This window comes from Vombatus ursinus, unplaced genomic scaffold (assembly GCF_900497805.2).
Source record: "Vombatus ursinus unplaced genomic scaffold, bare-nosed wombat genome assembly UNPS02005286.1, whole genome shotgun sequence".
Lineage (NCBI taxonomy): Eukaryota > Metazoa > Chordata > Mammalia > Diprotodontia > Vombatidae > Vombatus > Vombatus ursinus.
In genome coordinates, this window is record NW_020945064.1 from 3,684,764 (window position 1) to 3,705,508 (window position 20,745).

At 39.2% G+C, this 20,745-nt stretch overlaps 1 protein-coding gene across 1 annotated transcript; it reads left to right on the plus strand.

Moving 5' to 3' along the window:
- The first annotated feature begins 1,557 nt into the window (after window positions 1–1,557).
- On the plus strand, window positions 1,558–20,607 carry TMED6 (transmembrane p24 trafficking protein 6). The gene is made up of 4 exons (XM_027847659.1): window positions 1,558–1,770; window positions 16,500–16,626; window positions 18,146–18,300; window positions 19,241–20,607. Exons 1-4 carry the CDS (start codon window positions 1,558–1,560, stop codon window positions 19,472–19,474), a joined length of 729 nt encoding a protein of 242 aa, XP_027703460.1. The 3' UTR covers window positions 19,475–20,607.
- Window positions 20,608–20,745: the final 138 nt, after the last annotated feature.

Here is a 20,745-nt window from a genome sequence, read left to right on the forward strand (position 1 = left end):
AGAGATGAGGAGAGAGACACCCAGGGAAAATTAACATGTGCAAGGACCAGCAAGGAAGCCAGGTGTCGCTGGATCACAGAGTCCGTAGAGAGGAGTAATGTGTGAGAAGACTGGGAAAGGTAGGAGGGGACTGGATTGTGAAGGGCTTAAGACAATGAGGTTGCCAAATTTTTAAAAAAGAGACCTTTCCCTCTGGGACCTTATAGCCTACTGGGGATATATTACATGTATTGTACAAAGAGACAAATCCAAAGTCATTCCAGGAGAGGGCACTAACCAAGGGAATCGGGAAAGGTGTCATTTGGGACGTGGTACCTGAGTGGAGTCTTAGAGCCAGAGATTCTAAAAGGTAGTGGTAAGAAGGGTGTACATTCTAGGCAAGGCTTGCAGTTTGCATAAAAACCTTGGTAAGGAAAAGGTCCACTTCTTGCTCAAAACCTGTATTTCTAGAGCTACCATTCTTTTAAATGTAAGAGGTACTTGTGCTTTGACAGTGGAAATGCTGGAGTTTACATGAGGGCTGGAGAAAGCTGACTAATACTAGTGATTGAAATCAGCAGATCAAGGCTGTAAACTGTGGTTTTAGGTATCAGGATGTGAAGGTGTGGGCATTTAGCTTCTGCCTTTACACATGGAAACCTTTGGTAAGCAGTACAGGCTTGGTATCTCGTATACCTACCCACCCTAACCAATAATACATCATGGATTGTCACAGATATCAAGCATCTTGCCTTTAAAACTGCTCCAATTGGTATTGCCTGCAGAGTTCTCTCATTTTCTGTCTAGCCATGGGGTGGGAGCATGTCACAACATCTTGCCCCCTCTGCCCCTGGGGAGCAGCAAGGGCAGAATGCATATTCAAAATCCCACATCTAGACAGGGTCTCAAATCATCTTTAAGTGTCTAACCCTTTTCTTTAACAATTGAGGAAATTGGGACTAAGGAGTAGTTGGGATAAGAACTGAGATTAGAACTCATCGTTATTTATTTATTTTTGCTTTTTGGTAAGGCAATCGGGGTTAAGTGACTTGACCAGGGTCACACAGCTAATACATGTCAAGTGTCTGAGGCCAGATTTGACCTTAGGTCCTCCAGACTCCAAGGCCAGAGCTCTATCACAGCGCCACCTGGCTGCCCCTAGAACTCATCTTTAAAAGCTGGCAGTTCTAAACAGATAGTAATAGAAAACTATACGCAAGAAACTTACTTGTTCATTTACTTAGGGATTATACTCTAAATTTACTCAGTCTCCCAAGTAAGTTGAAATAAAAAAATTACAGTTTGCTAATGATGGTTGGCAGTATGCTCTGTTTTTAGCCAGTATGCCCCAGGACTTAAAACCATTTGTTTTTTCTAAAACTAGAAAGAGCCTCAGCCAGTCACTTTAAGTGTCCCATACTTTAGAGGCAATATGCGTAACCCAAGGTCCTCAATGTGTGGGGAACTCCAATTGGCAGAGGAGGGATGAGTGAAGTTAATTATTACCCCAACAGTGGCCAAAACTCATTGTCCCCTGCTCTGCTCCAAGCAAAGCATCTGGATTCTGGAAGAAGCAGCATGTCTCCTTCCCTCTTTGTGGTTGTAGTGCCATTCCTAAATCTGGTGCTGTTGGCCAGAGGACAGAAGACAGAGCCCTTAAGTGGCCTCACTGACCAAACACTTTTTCGTGGAGCCGATCGCTACGATTTTGCCATCATGGTCTCACCAGGAGGAACAGAATGCTTCTGGCAGTTTGCTCACCAAAGTGGATACTTTTACTTCAATTATGAGGTGGGTCCCCGAGGAGCTTCCCTTGTCAAGTAGGAGTTTTGATTATTTATTCTTCTAGAGGGAGGCTATGTTCCCTTCACCCTGATATCACTTACTAGCCTGGCATCTCGTTCTAATTGGAGTCCCCAGCAAAAGGATTACTCATCACACCAAGGAGGGTTGAACATATGGCATAAGAGAGAAGCCGTAGATCTTTCTTCAGCCATAGAAAGGAATCCAGATTGCCCTGGTCACTCATTTCTCTTACCTTAAGAGATTTTTAAATGTATTCAGATATCACCAGTGGAAAGATTCAACCAAATCGATTTGTTCACGGTATGTGTCCATACAGATCCCCATTTCATGTTATTTGAAATCCTATTTGAGACTTGATGGTTTCTGAATGGTGCTGGCAAACAAATGATTGGGAAGAAGAATTTGGTATAAGATGGTACAATCAGGGCAGCTGAGTAACTGAAGTAACAACAGTAAAAACAGTTGAGATTTATATAGTGCTTAAAGTTTCAAAAGTACTTCATGTGTGTTATCTCATTTAGTTCTACCCTGTGAAGTCGGCGCTAGCCCTAATCCCCATTTGACCCATGAGGAAACGCGCTCAGAGCATAAGTGCCTTACCTAGCAAGCAGATAAGTAGGAAAGCATCGAAAGGACCACTGTTCCAGCTTTGAGTAGCCTTATAAGGCCACGTATTCAAGGGACTGAGTAAATTTCTAATTGTCTAATCCAAGGATCAGCAAACCACGGCCCAGCCACCCAGATTTTACATCTTTAAGTACCGCTCTTGGCTCTAGTTTGCCTTGCCAACCCCCGATTCTAATCCAGTGTGGTTGCTGTTACGTTTCCTTTGTTGTCTGTCACACATTCTCATAACAGCCTTTGAAAGCTGTTCCTTCCCGACTCCTGTTTGCACAACAAAAGCCTGTGTAAATCCCATTCCACACTCACACGGCAGTTACTTCTTATCTGTGAAATTCCACAAAGGCACAGTTACTTCTTATCTGTGAAATTCCACAAAGGCACGTTACTCTGCTTCGGAGCTCACCTTGTACCTGCAGTGAAGACGAGTTGCCCAGGCTGTACTTTCTATAAGCACAGGCTGTTAAGCAGCAAAGGTGAGCCAGGTAGTGGCTGTCTCACATTTGAACTTAATGAGATAATTTAATTCTAGAACATTCCAGCAAGGACAAAACCAAAAATTGTGCATATAGCCTGATACAACTGAGGCTGGAGGGTCCACTTAGTTACAGGCCATACCCTACCCTGTTTTATTCAAGGCCTGTGTCATAGGAGGGTAACTCAATTCCATACCCTCTGGAAACAGCTGAGGATTATGTAGTCGATCTAGCACTGGCCATGGACCCAGATGATCTGGGTTCAAATTCCACCTGATGTTTATAAGCTGTGTGATGAGATTCTGATGAGATGATGATAAGCTAAATTTTGATTTTGAGAGATGATGCTAATCTAAATTTTCTCATCTGTAAAATGGGTCCAGTAATTCCCATATCCCTGTATGAATGCAGAATTAGGAAGGTTCAGAATACAGAGGTCCAGTACAAGGAAACATGGAGGTCACAGGACAGTAAAGCAAGCCAGCTCTAGTGAGGGGACATGCAATATAAAGTATAGTTAGGGAGGATGGTGGAGCCTCAGGTGTAATTGGTCACACCCTGCTGAGGACCTAGAGGGAATGGGGCAACATCACTCCACCCCACAAACCAATAAAGTCTGTTTGGTTTTTAAAGGGTTCCTATGTGGCAAGGTTCTTTTACACGAGACCAGGCATTGGGGGAAGGGAACAAGGATCTGGGTGTTGGTGCGGATTCATGCCAATGGGAAGGAAGATTCATGGGGAATTGGTGGCCAGTCAATATTCAGCCTCCCTTAGCTCTGGTGAGGAAGGGGTTTGGGACTAATATTGCTAATAATGATCTCGTTACTATCTGACAAGGTGACTGAGGGATTTTAGAGCTTCTCTGGGGCTTCTTTAGGTGGGGCATAGGGAGGCTGCTCCTGGGGTCATTATAACTATGTCACGGGGGAGGTGGGTTGTGAAGAAAGCATTCTGCAAACCTGTATAAATGCATAAATGCTAGTAAACGTGTGTGACTGTCATGAATTCTGCTGAAAAAATGAATTACCCCCAGACACCTAAATGACCCAATTCCTCAGTCTCCCCCACTTCAAACTCTCATGACATACTTCTCCATTTCATCTCAGCTGCACACAGGGATGGTCAGGCCCTTGACCCACAAGAGATCAACTTCCAAAATGAAAAACTCGGACATTCCTGCCATCAGATCCTAACCTCTCTAATTCCATCTCTCCCTCTGCCTTCCCCCTCCTAAACTCATTATATATCCTAATAAAACATCCAGACCGTCCATCTCTCAGTACTCTCTCTGAACATCATACACATTCTAATCTCATTCTCCTCTCTTGCCCATCTTGACTCTATAATTAATTAAAAGACAATCAGTTCTTTTACTCCCTCCCCATAGAGGCTGTTCTAAACCTTTCTTTAAGCTTCCCACACCATCTCCTCTCCCTCCATTACCTCTTACTTGTGAAGAGGATAGGAAATCAGGCATGATATGACATGTACTCTAGAACTGGGGAAAGCAGATTTCAAAGGGTTTGAGGAAAGATAAATAGAAACTCATGGACTAAAATATACTACAGGAGAAAGTTAACCCAGGAGGAAAGGAAGATGCTCAGGAATTAAATTCAGAAGACACAAAGGGAAAATTCCAGTGAAGAGAAAAAATGGGTTTTGTCAGAAGAAAATAATGTGATTTTTAAAAAGAAATGTGTAGAAGGTGGAATATCAAGGCCAATTGGGTGAATATAAAATCATGGAACAGTCTTTTAAAGTAGTGTCAAGTCAACAAGCATTTATTAAACACCTGCTATGTGCCAGGCCCCATGCTAAATGTTGGAGTGTTGACTAAGGGGTCCAGACACCTCCCCATGCTCGTTTGCAGTGGTTTGGGGATTAGTGGTAAAAGGGAGGGAATATGCCCCAGGGAGTGTGAACACCATAACCTAGGATTTTTTTCCCATTTATTGACCAGTTTTACTAATTGTTTTTGTTTTCTTTTTCTTTATTTTTTAAAAATTATTATTATAAGAGATGCCTCCCTGGAAGGGGGGAGGAGAAGGCATACAGAGGGAAATGGAGGCAATGTGAAAATAAAGATAACAATAAAAATCTATTACGAAAATTATGTTGTAATGCTGAAGCTCAGAATGAGCTGAGGCTGGCCAGGAAAGCTAAAGACAACAAATTTCATTCATTCATTCATTCATTGATTTATTTATTTATAGCTCTATTGGGAGAAAAAGGAAAACCAAAGAAGGGATGGAACTTTTGCTTGGGGTAGATGATGATAACTAACAATACAAAGAAGGGAATGCTGTTCAACTCTTGTTTATGTTTTCTCTGAAAAGGAGAATTGCTTTTTTTTTTTTAAGGCAATTGGGGTTAAGTGACTTGCCCAGGGTCACACAGCTAGTAAGTGTCAAGTGTTTGGTCTCAGGCCAGATTTAAACTCAAGTCCTCCTGACTTGAGGACCAGTGCTTTCTCCACTGCACCACCTACCTGCCCCGAGAATTGCTTTTAAACTGGAAATGATAGAATAAAAATCACTAATAGTTGATACCCAAGAAAAGTAAGGAGACAGTAAGAGAATGCTGAGCTGTCCTCGATGAATTCAAGTCACCCGGCTCAAATGAACCACCATTTTGGCTCCTGAAAGAATTGGCAAACATGACAGCTGAGCCACCATCAGTGACATCTGAAAAATCATGGAAAATAGGAGAGGAGTCACAGGATTGGAGAAAGGCGAATGTCCCAGTTTCCAAAGAAGGAAGAGAATAGAATTTCCAGACTATAGGGTGGTGAATTTAACTTTGATTCCTGGGAAAATTCTAAAAGGATCACTGTAGGGATGATTGGTGAATACCTAGAAAGGGAATTGGTGATTACAAAGAGCCAGCCTAGCTTTATCAACAGGTCGTACCAAACTAACTTCATTTCAATTAAAAAAATTTTTTTTCAAAATAAATTTATTTATTTTAAATATTCATTTTTTAAAATTTGAATTCCTACCCACATAAATCATCAGCATTTCTATATATTACCAACAAAGTCCAACAGCAAGAGATAGAAAGAGAAACTCCATTTAAACTTACTGTAGACAATATAAAATATTTAGGAGTCTACCTCCTGAAACAAACCCAGGAACTCTATGAACACAATTACAAAACACTTTTCACACAGATAAAGTCAGATCTAAATAATTGGAAAAACATCAGTTGCTCATGGGTAGGCCGAGCTAATTTAATAAAATGACAATTCTACCCAAGCTAATTTACTTAAATTCGGTGCCATACCAATCAAAATACCAAAACATTATTTTATAGAGTTAGAAAAAATAATAACAAGATTCATTTGGAAGAACAAAAGGTCCAGAATATCAAGATTACTAATGAAAAGAAATGAAGGGGAAGGTGTCCTAGACATTCCAGATCTTAAATTGTACTATAAAGCAGCAATCATCAAAACTGCTTGGTATTGGCTAAGAAATAGAGTGGTGAATCAGTGGAATAGGAATGACTGTAGTAATCTATTATTTGATAAACCCAAAGACCCCAGCTTCTGGGATAAGAACCCACTCTTTGAAAAAAACTGCTGGGAAAACTGGAAAAGAGTATGGCAGAAACAAGGCATAGACCAAAATCTCATACCATATACCAAAATAAAGTCAAAATTGGTACATGATTTAGATATAAAGGCTGATACTATAAGCAAACTGGGAGAACAAGGAATAGTTTACCTGTTAGATCTATGGAGAACAGAAGAATTCATGACCAAACAGGAGACAGAGAACATTACAAAAAGCAAAATAGATAATTTTGATTACATTAAATTGAAAAGTTTTTGCACAAACAAAGCCAATGCAACTAAGATTAGAAGGAAGGTAGAAAATTGGGAAAGAATTTTTACAACCAGTCTCTCTGATAAGGGCCTTATTTCTAAAATATATAGAAAATTAAGTCAAATTTATAAGAATACAAGCCATTCCCCAATTGATAAATAGTCAAAGGATATGAACAGACAGTTCTCAGATGAAGAAATTAAAGCCATCTATAGTCATAAGAAAAAATGCTGTAAATCACTATTGATTAGAGAAATGCATATCAAAACAACTCTGAAGTACCACATCACATCTATCAAAATGGCCAACATGACAAAACAGGAAAATGATAAATGTTGGAGAAAATGTGGGAAAATTGGAACACTAATGCATTGTCGGTGGAGTTGTGAAATGATCCAATCATTTTGGAGAACAATTTGGAACTATACCCAAAGGGCTATAAAAATGTGCATACCCTTTGACCAGCAATAGCACTTCTAGGGCTATATCCCAGAGAGATCACACAAATGGGAAAAGACCTACATGTACAAAAATATTCATAGCAGCTCTTTTTGTGGTGGCAAAGAATTGGAAATTGAGAGGATGCCCATCATTTGGGGAATGGCTGAGCAAGTTGTGGTATATGAATGTGATGGAATACTATATGTGCTATAAGAAATGATGAACAGGCTGACTTCAGAAAAACCTGGAAAGACTTGTATGGTCTGATGTTGAGTGAAGTGAGCAGAACCAAGAGAACGTTGTACACAATAACAGCCACGTTGCACAATGACTAATATTGATAAACTTAACACTTCTTGGCAATACGAGGATCTAAGACATCTCCAGAGGCCTTGTGATGGAAAATGCTATCCACATCCAAAGAAAGAACTATGGAAGTTGAATTGCTACTTTTTTTTCTCCTCTGTTGAGTTTTGTTTCCTCTTTCTGATGGTTCCTCCTATTGGTTTTAATTTCTACTTACAACATCACTAATGTGAACATATGTTTAGTATGAATGTAAATGTATAGCCTATATCAGATTGTGCGCCATCTTGGGGAAGGTGGTAGGGAGGAAGGGGGAGAAAAATTTTAAACTCAAAAGCATATAGAAGTGATTACTGATAAATCAAAATAAATTTTAAAAAAAGAAATGAAACAAAAAAAAATTTGAATTCCTAATCCTCTCCCTTCCTCCAGGCCCTCCCCCACCCATTGAGGAGGCAAGCAATACTTCATTTCAATTCTTTACAAAGTTACTAAAATAGTAGATTAAAGAAATGTAGATATCATTTACCTAGATTTTTAGCAAAGCTTTTTGACAAACTATCTTATTATCTTCTTATGGAGAAGATGCACCAGTGTGGACTGAGTAGATGGAGGCTGAACTGGTCAAAAAGTAGGATTCAGAGAATAGTCATTAAAGATCAAATCAAACCAATAAACATTTATTAAGCACCTATTATGTGCCAGGCACTGTGCTAAGCACTGGGGCTCCAAAAAGAGGCCAGAGATGGTCCATGCTCTCAAGAAAGCAATGTCAAAATTGCAGGAAGTCTCTAGTGGAGTACTCTAGGAGTCTGTGCTTGGTCCAGTGCTGTTTAACATTTTTATCAATGACTTGGATAAAGGCGCAGGTGCTCATCAGATTTGCCAATAACATTGAGCTAGAAGAGATAACTAAGACACTGGATAACAATTGAGATCCAAAAGGATCTTCACAGGCTAGAGCACTGGGTGCTTTTTGAGGACAACGACCATGTTTTTGCCTGTCTGTCTCTGGGCTTAGCCCAGTGCCTGGCACATAGTATAAACACTTAATAAAGTCTTGTTGATTTGAAAATGACCTAGAAAAGGCATTGAATAGCCTTGTTCTGTTTGGCCCCAGAGGGCAGAACGAGCAGCAATGGGTGGAAATTGGAAAAAGGCAACTAGAGAAAGCTTCCTAACAACGAATGGCCTGCCTCTAGAGGTAGCGAATTGCCTTCCTTGGAGGTCTTTGAGCAAAGGCAGGGCAACCGCTTATCAGGTATGCTATAGTGGGGACTCTTTTTGTGTGTGGGTTGGCCCACGTAGCTACTAAGGTCCCTTCTAACCCCCAAATTCTGTGAGGTCTACATCACCTCTCACTTGGCTTACTACAATAGCCCCCTACAAGTCTCCTTGCCTTGTGTCTCTCTCTCCTGTTCGATTCACCTTTCACACATCGGCCAAAGTCATTTTCTAAAGTGCAGGTCTAACCATGTTACTATGCAACTCAACAATGAATGAATGAAAAGTAAATTTTTGAAAGGCTTTACAATATATTCATCAAGCACAGCGCTAAGAGCTTGAGATAAAAATACCAAGGCAGTCCTTTTCCTTAAGGAACTTATATTACTATAGGGGAACAGACACATAGGGGAATGGTGGCCAGGGAGGGGCATTTTGGTCCAAAAGTTATAGGAATGGTGAGTGGGGCCATTGAAGAAGAGATTGACGGCCCCAAACAGGAACAGTTGCAGAGCTGATCTGGCCATGGTTCGTGATTCCAGAACTGAAGAGGGTGAGGAAGTGTAAGCCCTTCTGCTTATAAAGTCCATCATAGTCTGGTCCAACCTACATTTACAACTGCCCTTTCAATGTGTTCCTTCCCTGAAAGAGCCCTACAGTTCCATTTGTACCTCACACATGATACATCTCCTGCCCCCAATGCCTTTTCACAGATGGTCCCCATGATGCATGGAATGCACTCCCTCCTTACCTCTACCTCATAGAAACCATAGTTCCTTTCAAAATTCTACTGGTGATACCTTCATGAAACCTTTCCTGGTCCCTTCACCTACTAGTGCCCTCTGTCCAAAAAAAAACTTACCTGGGTTCCCTGACTCTTTGAAAGCACGCAACACACTTTCTAGTTTAACCTGCATTATTAATGTTTTCTTCCTTGCTTTTTTGAAAAAGTCTAGACAACAAAAGAACAAATCAAGCCCTTATTTACAGCATTTTCTGATTTTTGAGTTGTAAATGCTCACACTGAAAATTTAACAATTGACTCTCATGTACCAGGATAAGCTGACTCTAGCACACCCTTTGTTCAGTAAGACAAGGGGATCTTCAAGTTCAAAACTATTTTCATAGTAATACTAGTACATCTGAATTTCTAATATGGTAAATATCAATAGACATAACCCACATAAACAAAAACTTTTTCTTTTTTGGGCGGGGGGAGGTCCTCAGTTTTTAAGAGCATAAAGGAGTCCTGAGAACTGCTGATATAAACCATTGCCTGGAAAATGTCCAAAGACCATACATTATGATGACATATTCTTTCCTCAAAATCCCTAGCTCCGGCCAATTGACCCGAGGTCATGCAATATGCTGCTTAATTGAAGATATTACCTAATCTTGATATTAAAGGAGGAGCCAAAATGGTAAAGAAGCAGGAAAAAATAGAGCTAACCTCTCCTCCGCAACGCCTCCAAACAGACCTAGAAAACACACCACACCAAGTCCATTGGGAAATCCAAGAAAAAAAAATCACAAGTCACTTTTTTGAACCCAGGTCAGCATGAGGAGACAGAGAGGTCTGTGGACACTAGGATGGGGTCTAGCCAGGAGTGGCCAAGTGGAACATTTCAGCATAAGGAGAGGCATCCACCAGGTCAAGATGAAGTCACTGATCCAGAGCCAGGTATAACCTTGTGCTGGATTTAAGAACAGGTACCAGCTGTCAGGAGGAGCCTGCCTATTTAACTCACTGTCCAGTTCCAGGGCTGACTGAGGAGGACACAAGCACCTAGGGGTGGTATCTAGGAGTAAGGGATAACTGCTGACCCTTGGGCTGTGTACTAAACAAGGAGCAAGTTCAGAAACAAGTGGCCCAGACCCCAGAAGTAGAGTGCAGTCTCAGTTCCACCCTTTAGTTTGAAGCCTATAGAAGACCATCCAGGGCAGAAATTCCTAACCACAGGAGAGTCTGCAATTCTGTTATTCTGAACCAGAAGAGCTTTCTGGCTGGCTGATAGTGGCCGAGTCAACAATAGTCTACTGGAACTCTGACCGGGGCAAGTCTACAGACATACTACATAAACCCAAACCTAGACTAGGAACTTGCAGAGGTGAGACCAGGAGGACAGCAATCAAACTTCGCCTAGAATCATCACTTTGGGAGCAGAAAACTTTCGGGTTCACCAGACTGAGCTGTCCCTGAAGTCCTGGAATAACAACACTTAATATCCCCAATAAGCAGCAGCAGGATCAGCTCAGATGTTCCCACCAGCAGTGTACAGAACTTGCCCTAACACAAAGTCCAAAGTCAGGAAGTTGGCTGGAAGAATAAGGAAAAAAAAATCTCACCATATAAAGCTTTAAAGTGACAGAGATGCTCAAAATATAAACCCAGAGGAGAATGACTTCAAAACATCTACAAGAAAAGCTTCAAAAACACAGTCTGGGCACGAGTACAAATAGAATTCCTGGAAAAAATGAAAGGAATTTTTATTATGCTTATGCACAGGTTTAGGAGTCAAAAAAATAATGTTGAGCCAGATTAGGATTCTAAAGTGGCTTTTATAGACAAAATTAATGTCAGAGTGACAGAGAAATAAATTCTTTTACATATTGTAATCTCATACAAACTTTAAGTTTAAAAAAAATTTTTTTAAAGTATAAATGAAATGAGAGCACTAGAGGTAGAAAATGGAAAATAAATGAGAGTTATAGAAAAAAATTGGAAAGGGAATTAATAGCTTGGCACAAGAAATGCAAAACCTTACCTGAAAATTACTGGTTGAAAATTAGAATGGACTAAATAAAAATAATGACTCCATGAGACAAAATAAATATTTTTTTTATTTTTCAATTTTTTAATTTAATATTTTCCCCCAATTACATAAAAAAACAATTTTAACATTCTTTTTTTACATTTTGACTTCCAAATTCCCTTTCTCGAAAGCTCCCTTTCCTCCCTCCTCATTGAGAGGGCAAATGATTTCTAGAGGTTATGCATGTGCAGTCATCTATTTCCATATTAGTCATGTTGTGAAAGAAAATACAGATCAAAAAACCTTCAAGAAAAATAAAGAAAGTTAAAAAAAATGCTTGGATATGCATTCAGAAGGCCTTTCTCTGGAGATGAATGGCATTTTTCATCATAAGTCCTTTGGAATTGTCTTGAATCACTGAGACAAAAGAAATGTTAAAATGAAGTCAAAAGACTGAAAGAAATAGAAGAAAATGTAAGATATCTTATTACAATGACAACGGACCTGGAAAGCAGATTGAGAAGAGGTAATTTTAAAAAGCTATGATCAAAGTAAAAAAAAATAATGGCCATTATATATCATGAAATTATAAAAGAAAACTGTCCAGATCTCTTAGAACAGAGAGCACAATGTAAATAGAAAGAATCTACTGATTGCTTCCTGAAAGAAATCCCCAAATAAAAACTCCTGGAAACATTATATCCAAAATCCAGAGCTTCCAGGTCAAAGAAAAAATGCTGCAAGCAGCCAGAAATAAAGAATTCAGTTACTGAGGAACTACAGTCAGGATCATGACTTAGCAGTCACCAGTACAAAGGACCGGAAAGCTTAGAATCTCATATATGCTTTTTTTAAAATTAATTTATTTTGATTTCTCAATAATCACTTCTATATGCTTTTGAGTTTAAAATTTTTCTCCCCCTTCCTCCCCACCACCCTCCCCAAGACAGCACACAATCTGATATAGGCTATACATTTACATTCATATTAAACAGATTTTCACATTAGTGATGTTGTAAGTAAAAATTAAAACCAATAGGAGGAACCATCAGAAAGAGAAAACAAAACTCAACAGAAGAGAAGAAAAAAAAAGTAGCAATTCAACTTCCATAGTTCTTTCTTTGGATGTGGATAGCATTTTCCATCACAAGGCCTCTGGAGATGTCTTAGATCCTTGTATTGCCAGGACGGGTTAAGTTTATCAATATTAGTCACTGTACAACGTGGCTGTTATTGTGTACAACATTCTCTTGGTTCTGCTCACTTCACTCAGCATCAGACCATACAAGTCTTTCCAGGTTTTTCTGAAGTCAGCCTGTTCATCATTTCTTATAGCACATATAGTATTCCATCACATTCATATAGCACAACTTGCTCAGCCATTCCCCAAATGATGGGCATCCTCTCAATTTCCAATTCTTTGCCACCACAAAAAGAGCTGCTATGAATATTTTTGCACATGTGGGTCCTTTTCCCATTTGTAGAATCTCATATGTGCTTAAGGCAAAAGATATATGCTTACAACCAAAAATAATTTAGCCAGCAAGACTGAGTACAGTCTTAGACAGGGCAGAAAAATAGACCTTTAATGAAATAGACCAGGGGTTGGCAATAAGTTTCAGTCCAAATCTAGTCTGCTGTCTGTTTTTGTATAGCCTGTGAGCTAAATGGTCTGTACAAAAACAGTCGGTGGGATGGAGTTGGCTCGTGGGCCAAGGTTTGTTGAACCCTGAAATAGAGAATTTCTAAGCAATCCTGATGAAAAGACCAGAACTGCACAGAAACTTTGAAATTCTAACACAGGAGTCAAGAGAAACATAAAAAGATAAACAAAAAAAGGTAGAAGAAGAGAAACATAAAAAGGTAAATGAGAGAACAATCTTAAGGGGCTCAACAAGGTTAAACTGTTTACATTCTTATATGGGGAGATAAAACATCCATTGAAAACTTATCATCATCAGGGGTCATAGGAATCTTACTAGACAGAGGGCTTGGGAATGGTTCTGTTTGGATGTTTTGATGATCTTAAAAGAAGATTGGAAAGGAGTGGGAAGAGAAATGAACTGGTGGGGTGGAGAAGAAGTGGCAAAGGGAAAGGAAAGATGTGGAAAATTATCTCATAATTGGAATGTGCAAGGAGAAGTCTATATGAACAAGGAGGAATGGGTGAGGGGAACAGGCAACATTTGAATCTTATGGTTACCTGAACTGATCAAAGGAGGTAAGAATATATATACACACAGGAGGGTAAAGAAATACATTTCACTCAATAGGGAAAGAGGTAGGTTAGGGGAAAAGACAGAGAGGGCAAGAAGAGGAAGAGTAGATTAAGGGAGTGATTACTCCTCAACAAAACAAACTCTGAGAAAGGTGAAAACACGACATAAACAAATTAGAGGGACACGGAAGAAATTATCTGTCCGATCTATGGATGGGGAAGAGTTCGTGACCGAGAAAGAGTCAGAGAGGATCACAAAAGGTGAAATGGACAATTTTGATTATATAAAATTAAAAAGGTTTTGCACAAACAAAACTAACTCAGCTAAAATGAGAAGAAAAGCCTGTAAATGGGGAAAAAAACTGTTCACAGCAAATTTCCCTGATACAGATCTCATCTTGAAGATATGTAAGAAAGTGATTCAAATGTATAAGAATAAGAGCCATTCCCCAAATGATAAATGGTCAAAGGCTGTGTCATGGGAGGAATAGCCCCTCTTTGTGTTCATGTGGTCAGTTACTGCTGCTGAAATAAATCTACTACCAAGCAAAAATAATAAAGGCAAAAACTTAGGTTTTATTACGCTTAGGCACAGGTTCAGGATTCAAAAAAATAAAGTTAACAAAGATTAGGATTCTAAAGTGGCTTTTATATACATAATTAATGTCAGAGTGACAGAGAAATAAATTCTTTTACATATTGCAATCTCACACAAACTTTTAGGATATAAATTTTTTTTTTTGTTTTTTGTTTGTTTTTGCTTTTTTGGTGAGGTAATTGGGGTTAAGTGACTTGCGCAGGGTCACACAGCTAGTACATGTCGTATGAGGCCAGATTTGAACTCAGGTCCTCCTGCCTCCAAGGCCGGAGCTCTATCCACTACACCACCTACCTGCCCCTAAAAGATGCATTGGAGACTATCTTCTAATTTCATTCTTTCTTTTTTTTTTTTTTTTTTGGTGAGGCAATTGGGGTTAAGTGACTTACCCAGAGTCACACAACTAAATGTTTGAGGCTGGATTTGAACTCAGGTCCTCCCGACTCCAGGGTCAGTGCTGTATCCACTGTACCACTTAGCTGCCCCAAAAGGTTTTTTTTTAAAGACATTCATAATTCCTTGCTTCCTTCAATGTCATAAAAGTTGAACAAACTTAGTTAAACAGAGTTTAACTAAATCTCATATATCCCCTAAGGAATCAAACCTAGTTTAATAAACTCTATAGGGAAACTAAGTCAGGTTACTGATTAAACTACATTTAGAGAGTACACAATGTACTGATTGAGATGTACATGTCAGGAAAATTCTTCCACAAGTAAAATTTTTGTGGGGAGGTTTTAAAGATGCTCTATTCCCTTCTTCCTCTCATTTGGTTTCTTACCTTGGGAATGTCAGAAGTCTTTCTTTAACATTATTTTTCCATAAGTCAGGTTTTAGTCAGGTTATGTTATTAACATTAACAGAAGACAGACTTTCGGTTAACCAAAAGTTGTAGGAGGAATGGCCCTGAGCCCTAAACAATAAAAAAATAAATAGGGAAATTTAAAATTCCCATCACAACTATAAATAAAGTTTTCAGAGGGAGAAATCCAAGCTATCCATAGTGACATGAAAAATACTTTAAATTATTATCAGAGAAATGCAAGTTAAAATAACTCTGAGGTTCCACCTCATCTCCCTCAAATTGGCAAAGTTTACAAAAAAGGAAAAGTACAAATGCTGAAGGGGCTATAGGAAAACAGGTACATGAATGCACTGTTGTGCTGTCAACTGGTCCAGCCATTCTTGAAAACAACCTGAAACTATACCCCAATGAGATCAAAGAGGAAAAGGAGCCAAATGTACAAAAATATGTATAGCAACTCTTAAAGAGCATTCATCAATTACAGAAAGGCTGAATAAATCATGTTATAGAAGTATAATGGAATATTACTGTGTTGTAAGAAATGATGAAGGGAATGGTTTCAGAGAAACCTGGGAAGGCATATATGAATTGATTGAGAATGAAGTGAGCAGACTATAAGAATGTATTAAACAGTTAACAACAGCATTGTAAAGACAAATAACTTTGAAAGACTTAGGAACTCTGATCAGTGTAATGATCACACACAATCCCATAAGACTAATGATAAAACATGCTACTCACTTCCTAATAGAAAGGGGATGGGCTCATAGTGAAAACTGAGACTCTGGGGGTAGGAGGGAACATAGCCAATGTGAGAATTTTGCTTGACTGTAGATGTGTGTAATAGGAGTTTTGTTTTTCTTTCTTTATGGGAGAAAGATGGATTTTTGATGATTGAAAAAATGTATGTGTATATATGTATATGGATTATATGTATGTGTTTGTATATATGTGTATGGATAAATGTGTACATGTGTGTATACACACACACATACACACAATCACATACACACACACACTGATATTTGGACATCAAGTCCAAGCAATGAGTATATGGTGAAGGGTATAAAAGCTGCTTTCGATGCTAATTCAATTCAAAAAGGTGAGCCCTATTTTGAAGATATCTAATTAAATTACAGATTTATCATCACATGACTTTTCTTAAAGTGGTGAAAGGGCATAAATATGGCCCAATAGCTCAGTTTTGTAAGCTCAGACCTGTTGACCTGCTCAGATGGGGCTTGCATTTGGTTGCTGAGATCTCTATATCTTCTCATTTCTGACTGTTATAAATCAGTCCAGTTCAACAAAGGTTTCTTTTGTGTCCACTGTGCTCCAAGGCACTGCACTAGATGTTGGTGACAGAAAGACAAAATGAAAATTCCCAGGTTTTAAGAAGCTCACACCTAGACATTCTTCTCCTTGCTCTCCATATCTTGGCAGGTCCAGCGGACAATGGGACTTTTACACGGCCGTCATATTACTGCCACCGCACATACTCCAAAAGGTTTTCTCATTGATAAATCCCAGGATATCCGAGGCCAGATCAACTTTTCTACCAAAGAGACAGGTCTGTGCTCAGTAGTACAGTAGCTGCCTCTTCAGTCACCCCATCTTGTCGCCTCTGTCTGTGGTTTCTAGAGAACTGAGCAAAACATCTAGGGGGGTATTGAGATTAAGGTTTGTTTTTTCCTAGAGTGACACGGAAATGACAAGTTCATTTAAACATTTATTAAGTGCGAGGCTCTAGGGATACGCGATAGTATTGAAAGTATTAGATACTTGGAAGGATACGAGTGGTCCCTAGTCATGTACTCCCATAAACCTGAGAGCAGCAGTCTTCCATGTGCTAAGGGTTTCCCTCATCTTTTAAAATTTCGCAGATACCATTGTGACAAGGTGGGTGACCACTGGTTATGTCTAGTATTGTAGATACAAAAGCAAAGAATGAGACATCCCATTCCCTGCCCTCAAGGAGCTTACATTCTTCTGGGGAGAGATTCATTGTTATGAAGAAATAAATACAAAGTATACAAGGCAATTTCAGGTAGATTTGTTGTGATTTTAGTCATGTTCAACTCTACATGACCCCATTTGAGTTTTTCTTGGTAGATACTGCAGTGGTTTGCCGTTTCCTTCTCCAGCTCATTTTATGGATGAGGAAACTGAAGCAAACAGGGTTAAGGGTTAAGTGACCTGCCCAGGGTCTCACAGCCACTATAAGTGGTTGAGGATGGATTTGAACTTGGGTCATCCTGACTCCAGGCCCAGCATATCCAGCCCAGTTGGATAGAGATCCAGCTAGCCACCTAGCTGTCCCTTCAGGTAGATAGCACTTTAAAAGGATTCATAAAGGATGTGGTTCTTGAGTTGTGCTTTCAAGGAAGATAGGAATTCTAAAAAGCTGATGTGGGAAAGAAGTGTTTTCCATAGGAAAGGAGGCACAGGAGACCACTTATGTAAAGGTATAGAAGGTGGAGAAAGCCCATCTCTGAAATCCAGGTAGGGGACAAAAGACCTTGTTAACTCTGCAAAATGCATGGTTCAGAAAAGTAGGTGAATCTATTCAGGAGACAAACTTTTGATCATTATTGAACAAGCTAACTCAGACTAAAGCATTTGCTTTGTGCTAGGTACTATCCTAAGGGATACAAAGAAAGGAAAAAAATCCCCACCCTCCAGTAACTCATAATCTAAATGGGGAAAGACTGTGTAAACAACTATGTACCTACAAGATAAAACAGGACAAATCAGTTAATCCCAGAGAGAAGGTGAACTATATTAAGGGGGGTCTTCCAAAGGGGGAGACAAGGAAGTTTAATTAAATAAATGGTAATTATGCATTGCTGAAAAAAGAAGAGGTAGAAGGAAATTCTTGTGGAATACAGTTATTATACCCAGTATAAATGCTATTAAACTATGGAATTAAATCAGAATATGACTTCAATTTTTTTCCTTCCTAGGTAGCTTTAAAGAGCTTTGTATAAAGGACAGCAGATTAAAAGCCAGGGAATTTGGGGCATATAAGAACCTTACTTGAGTAATGTTGGGAAATTGAAAACTCAGTATTCATCTGGGAATTCCTACAGGTTTTTACCAGCTTTGTCTGAGCAATCAACATAACCATTTTGCCACTGTCCAAGTGTATCTCAATTTTGGAGTCTTTTATGAGGGAGCTGACATGGCGAATAATCAGAAGAATGAGGAGAGACAAAAACTGAATGATACTCTGGATGCCATTGAGGTAATGAATGCTCCAAAGGTGGAAACATTTACATACTGTGACAGAAACTGCTTATGAACACATTTTTTCATAAAGGAAAAAGGGATTGGAAATGAAGTCTGGAGAAAGGATGGTAGGAAATTATGGTCTTGTGGGCAAGGTCTAGAATAGGATAGTTACTCAATTTTGGATTCTCCAAGTCACCCACTTTGTTGTACTGAAGATGCCTCAACCCTAACACTAAATGTGAAACAGACAGCTCGTTTGGGAGAGAATGTCTTAGCTTTAGGTTACATTATTATTGAGGGGAATGCTATTTATCTCCAACCATGAAAGGATTCAGAGGTAGCATAGAAGGTGGATGCACTGGGGCAGCTAGGTGGCCCAGTGGATATAGCACTGGCTTTGGAATCATGAGGACCTGCGTTCAAATCCAACCTCAGACACAAGATACTTACTAGCTGTGTAATCCTGAGCAAGTCACTTAACTCCAATTGCCTCAGGGACAAAAAAAAAAAAAAAGAAAGTGGATGCATTGTGGTAAGAGTGATGAGTGATTGTAGCCCTAGGTGGGCAAATCAGTTGATCTCTCTGGGCTTTGGTTTTTTCATTAATAAAATAAAGGGTGAAACCAGATAACCTGGGTATTCCCCAAGTTTAAAATTACTCTTATGATCAGTATGTAGGAGAGGGTAGTATAAATATGTATTTCTGAAGAACTTAAGGAAGCTCTAGGCTTCTGATGCTGGTTTAACTTGTCATATAATCAGCCTAAGCATTTGGTGAACAAACATCTGCAGATGCCTAAAAACATTCTGCATATGCAACAATGTAGGCTGTTCACTTCACAATGGGGAAAAACATCTGCCCAGTGTGTAAGCTACATGAGACAGCTTGGATTAATACTGGGGACCACCTACACGAACCCTTCTTTACCCTCTTTCATCTTCTTTTTCCTTAGGAGAGTACACGAAAGGTCCAGATGAATATCTTTCACATGTGGAGGTACTACAATTTTGCCCGCATGAGGAAAGGGTCTGACTTTTTCATTCTCCAGTCAAACTATAACTATGTGAACTGGTGGTCAACAGCCCAGAGTATAGTTATTGTCCTTTCTGGGATCCTGCAGTTGTATTTCCTGAAGCGTCTCTTCAATGCCCCCCAGGTCACAGACACGAAGAAGCCAAGATGTTAAAGGCAAGACTAGAAACTAAGTCCTAATCCCTCCTACCCTTTTTTTTCCCAGAGCTCATCAAATCAGTTTTATGAAACTGTTACATAAATTAACCATCCACACCAAATTTTTAAAAAATCATTGTCATCATTGACAAAGGGCCATCAGCACTAGTAAAAATTAGTAAATTCAGAATTATTACTTGGCTTTAAGCGACTCCATGATAAGTCCTTTAAAAGGTTGCTCTAAACAGTGCTAATAACTATTCCCATAAGTTCTACTGAGCATATTTATCCAGAGCTAAAGGAGTTGGGGGATGGGGAGGAGGGTTGCTAAAGGAAAGAAAAATCTTAAAACAGGAAAGAGAGCTAGTGATGTATGAGAACAAGAGCTGGAAGATGGATCACAGACAATATTAAGTAAAAATAAATAAAGACCTTATCAAAGTTGGAAAACATTTTGTACTTCTATAAATTACATCTTCTGAATTAAAGATAAGTAGATTTGTAAAGCAATAATCTGTCTAAAATGTGAGCCAGCCCTTCTGGGGCTTTATATAAATTAAGTACTCTTAAAAAAAAAATCACCAAATCCTTTGGATGAAGGGGGCAGATGAGTGGATGTGAATCATTAATTTCAGAGCCTGTATCAAGGGCCTTTTGTTCAGCTTAGTAAGGCAATGGAAAAGAATTTTTTTAAAATGTAGCTGGAAAAAAGTCTTGGTTGGTACAGTAAGGTGATGAGACCTATATTTAGCCAAACTCCTATCGTTCTAGGCCTTCTAAAGATAAAACAATCAGAAGCAGGATCCCAACAGGTTCATCATCTATTTGGCCCTTGGCTTCAAAGAAGTCCGTTGGATGGAGAGACAAGTATCTTTCTTTCCCTATTTTCAGTACCCAAATGGAGTCTACCTTGCCAGTAACACATCAATTTAATAGAGAGATTACACCCGGTTTCAACAAACTCCTAATCTTATTAGTAGGGCTTACCATTTCCAAATAAACAATGATCAGTTGGATACCGTAGGAGCAACACCAGAAAAGAAACCATGGAAAACAGAGACTGAAAAGCAAATGTGAATTCTGCACAATCACCTTTCTCAGCATGACACCCTGGTGTCCTTACTACACTCTGGCGGCAATCTGTACATAAAACTTAGGGAAACACAAAGTACCTGTTTTGTCCTATGCCACTGAATTCACGTAAGAATAGACAGCTGAGCGTTCAATAACCACCCGCTTACACAAGAGCTACAAGAAACAGTTATATTTGTCCTCAGTTCTAAAAAA

Coding starts and splice junctions, on each gene's coding strand:
- TMED6 (XM_027847659.1), top strand. CDS start 1,558: ATGTCTCCTTCCCTCTTTGTGGTTGTAGTGCCATTCCTAAATCTGGTG. Junction 1,771..16,499: donor ACTTTTACTTCAATTATGAG/GTGGGTCCCCGA, acceptor ATATCTTGGCAG/GTCCAGCGGACAATGGGACT. Junction 16,627..18,145: donor CTTTTCTACCAAAGAGACAG/GTCTGTGCTCAG, acceptor GAATTCCTACAG/GTTTTTACCAGCTTTGTCTG.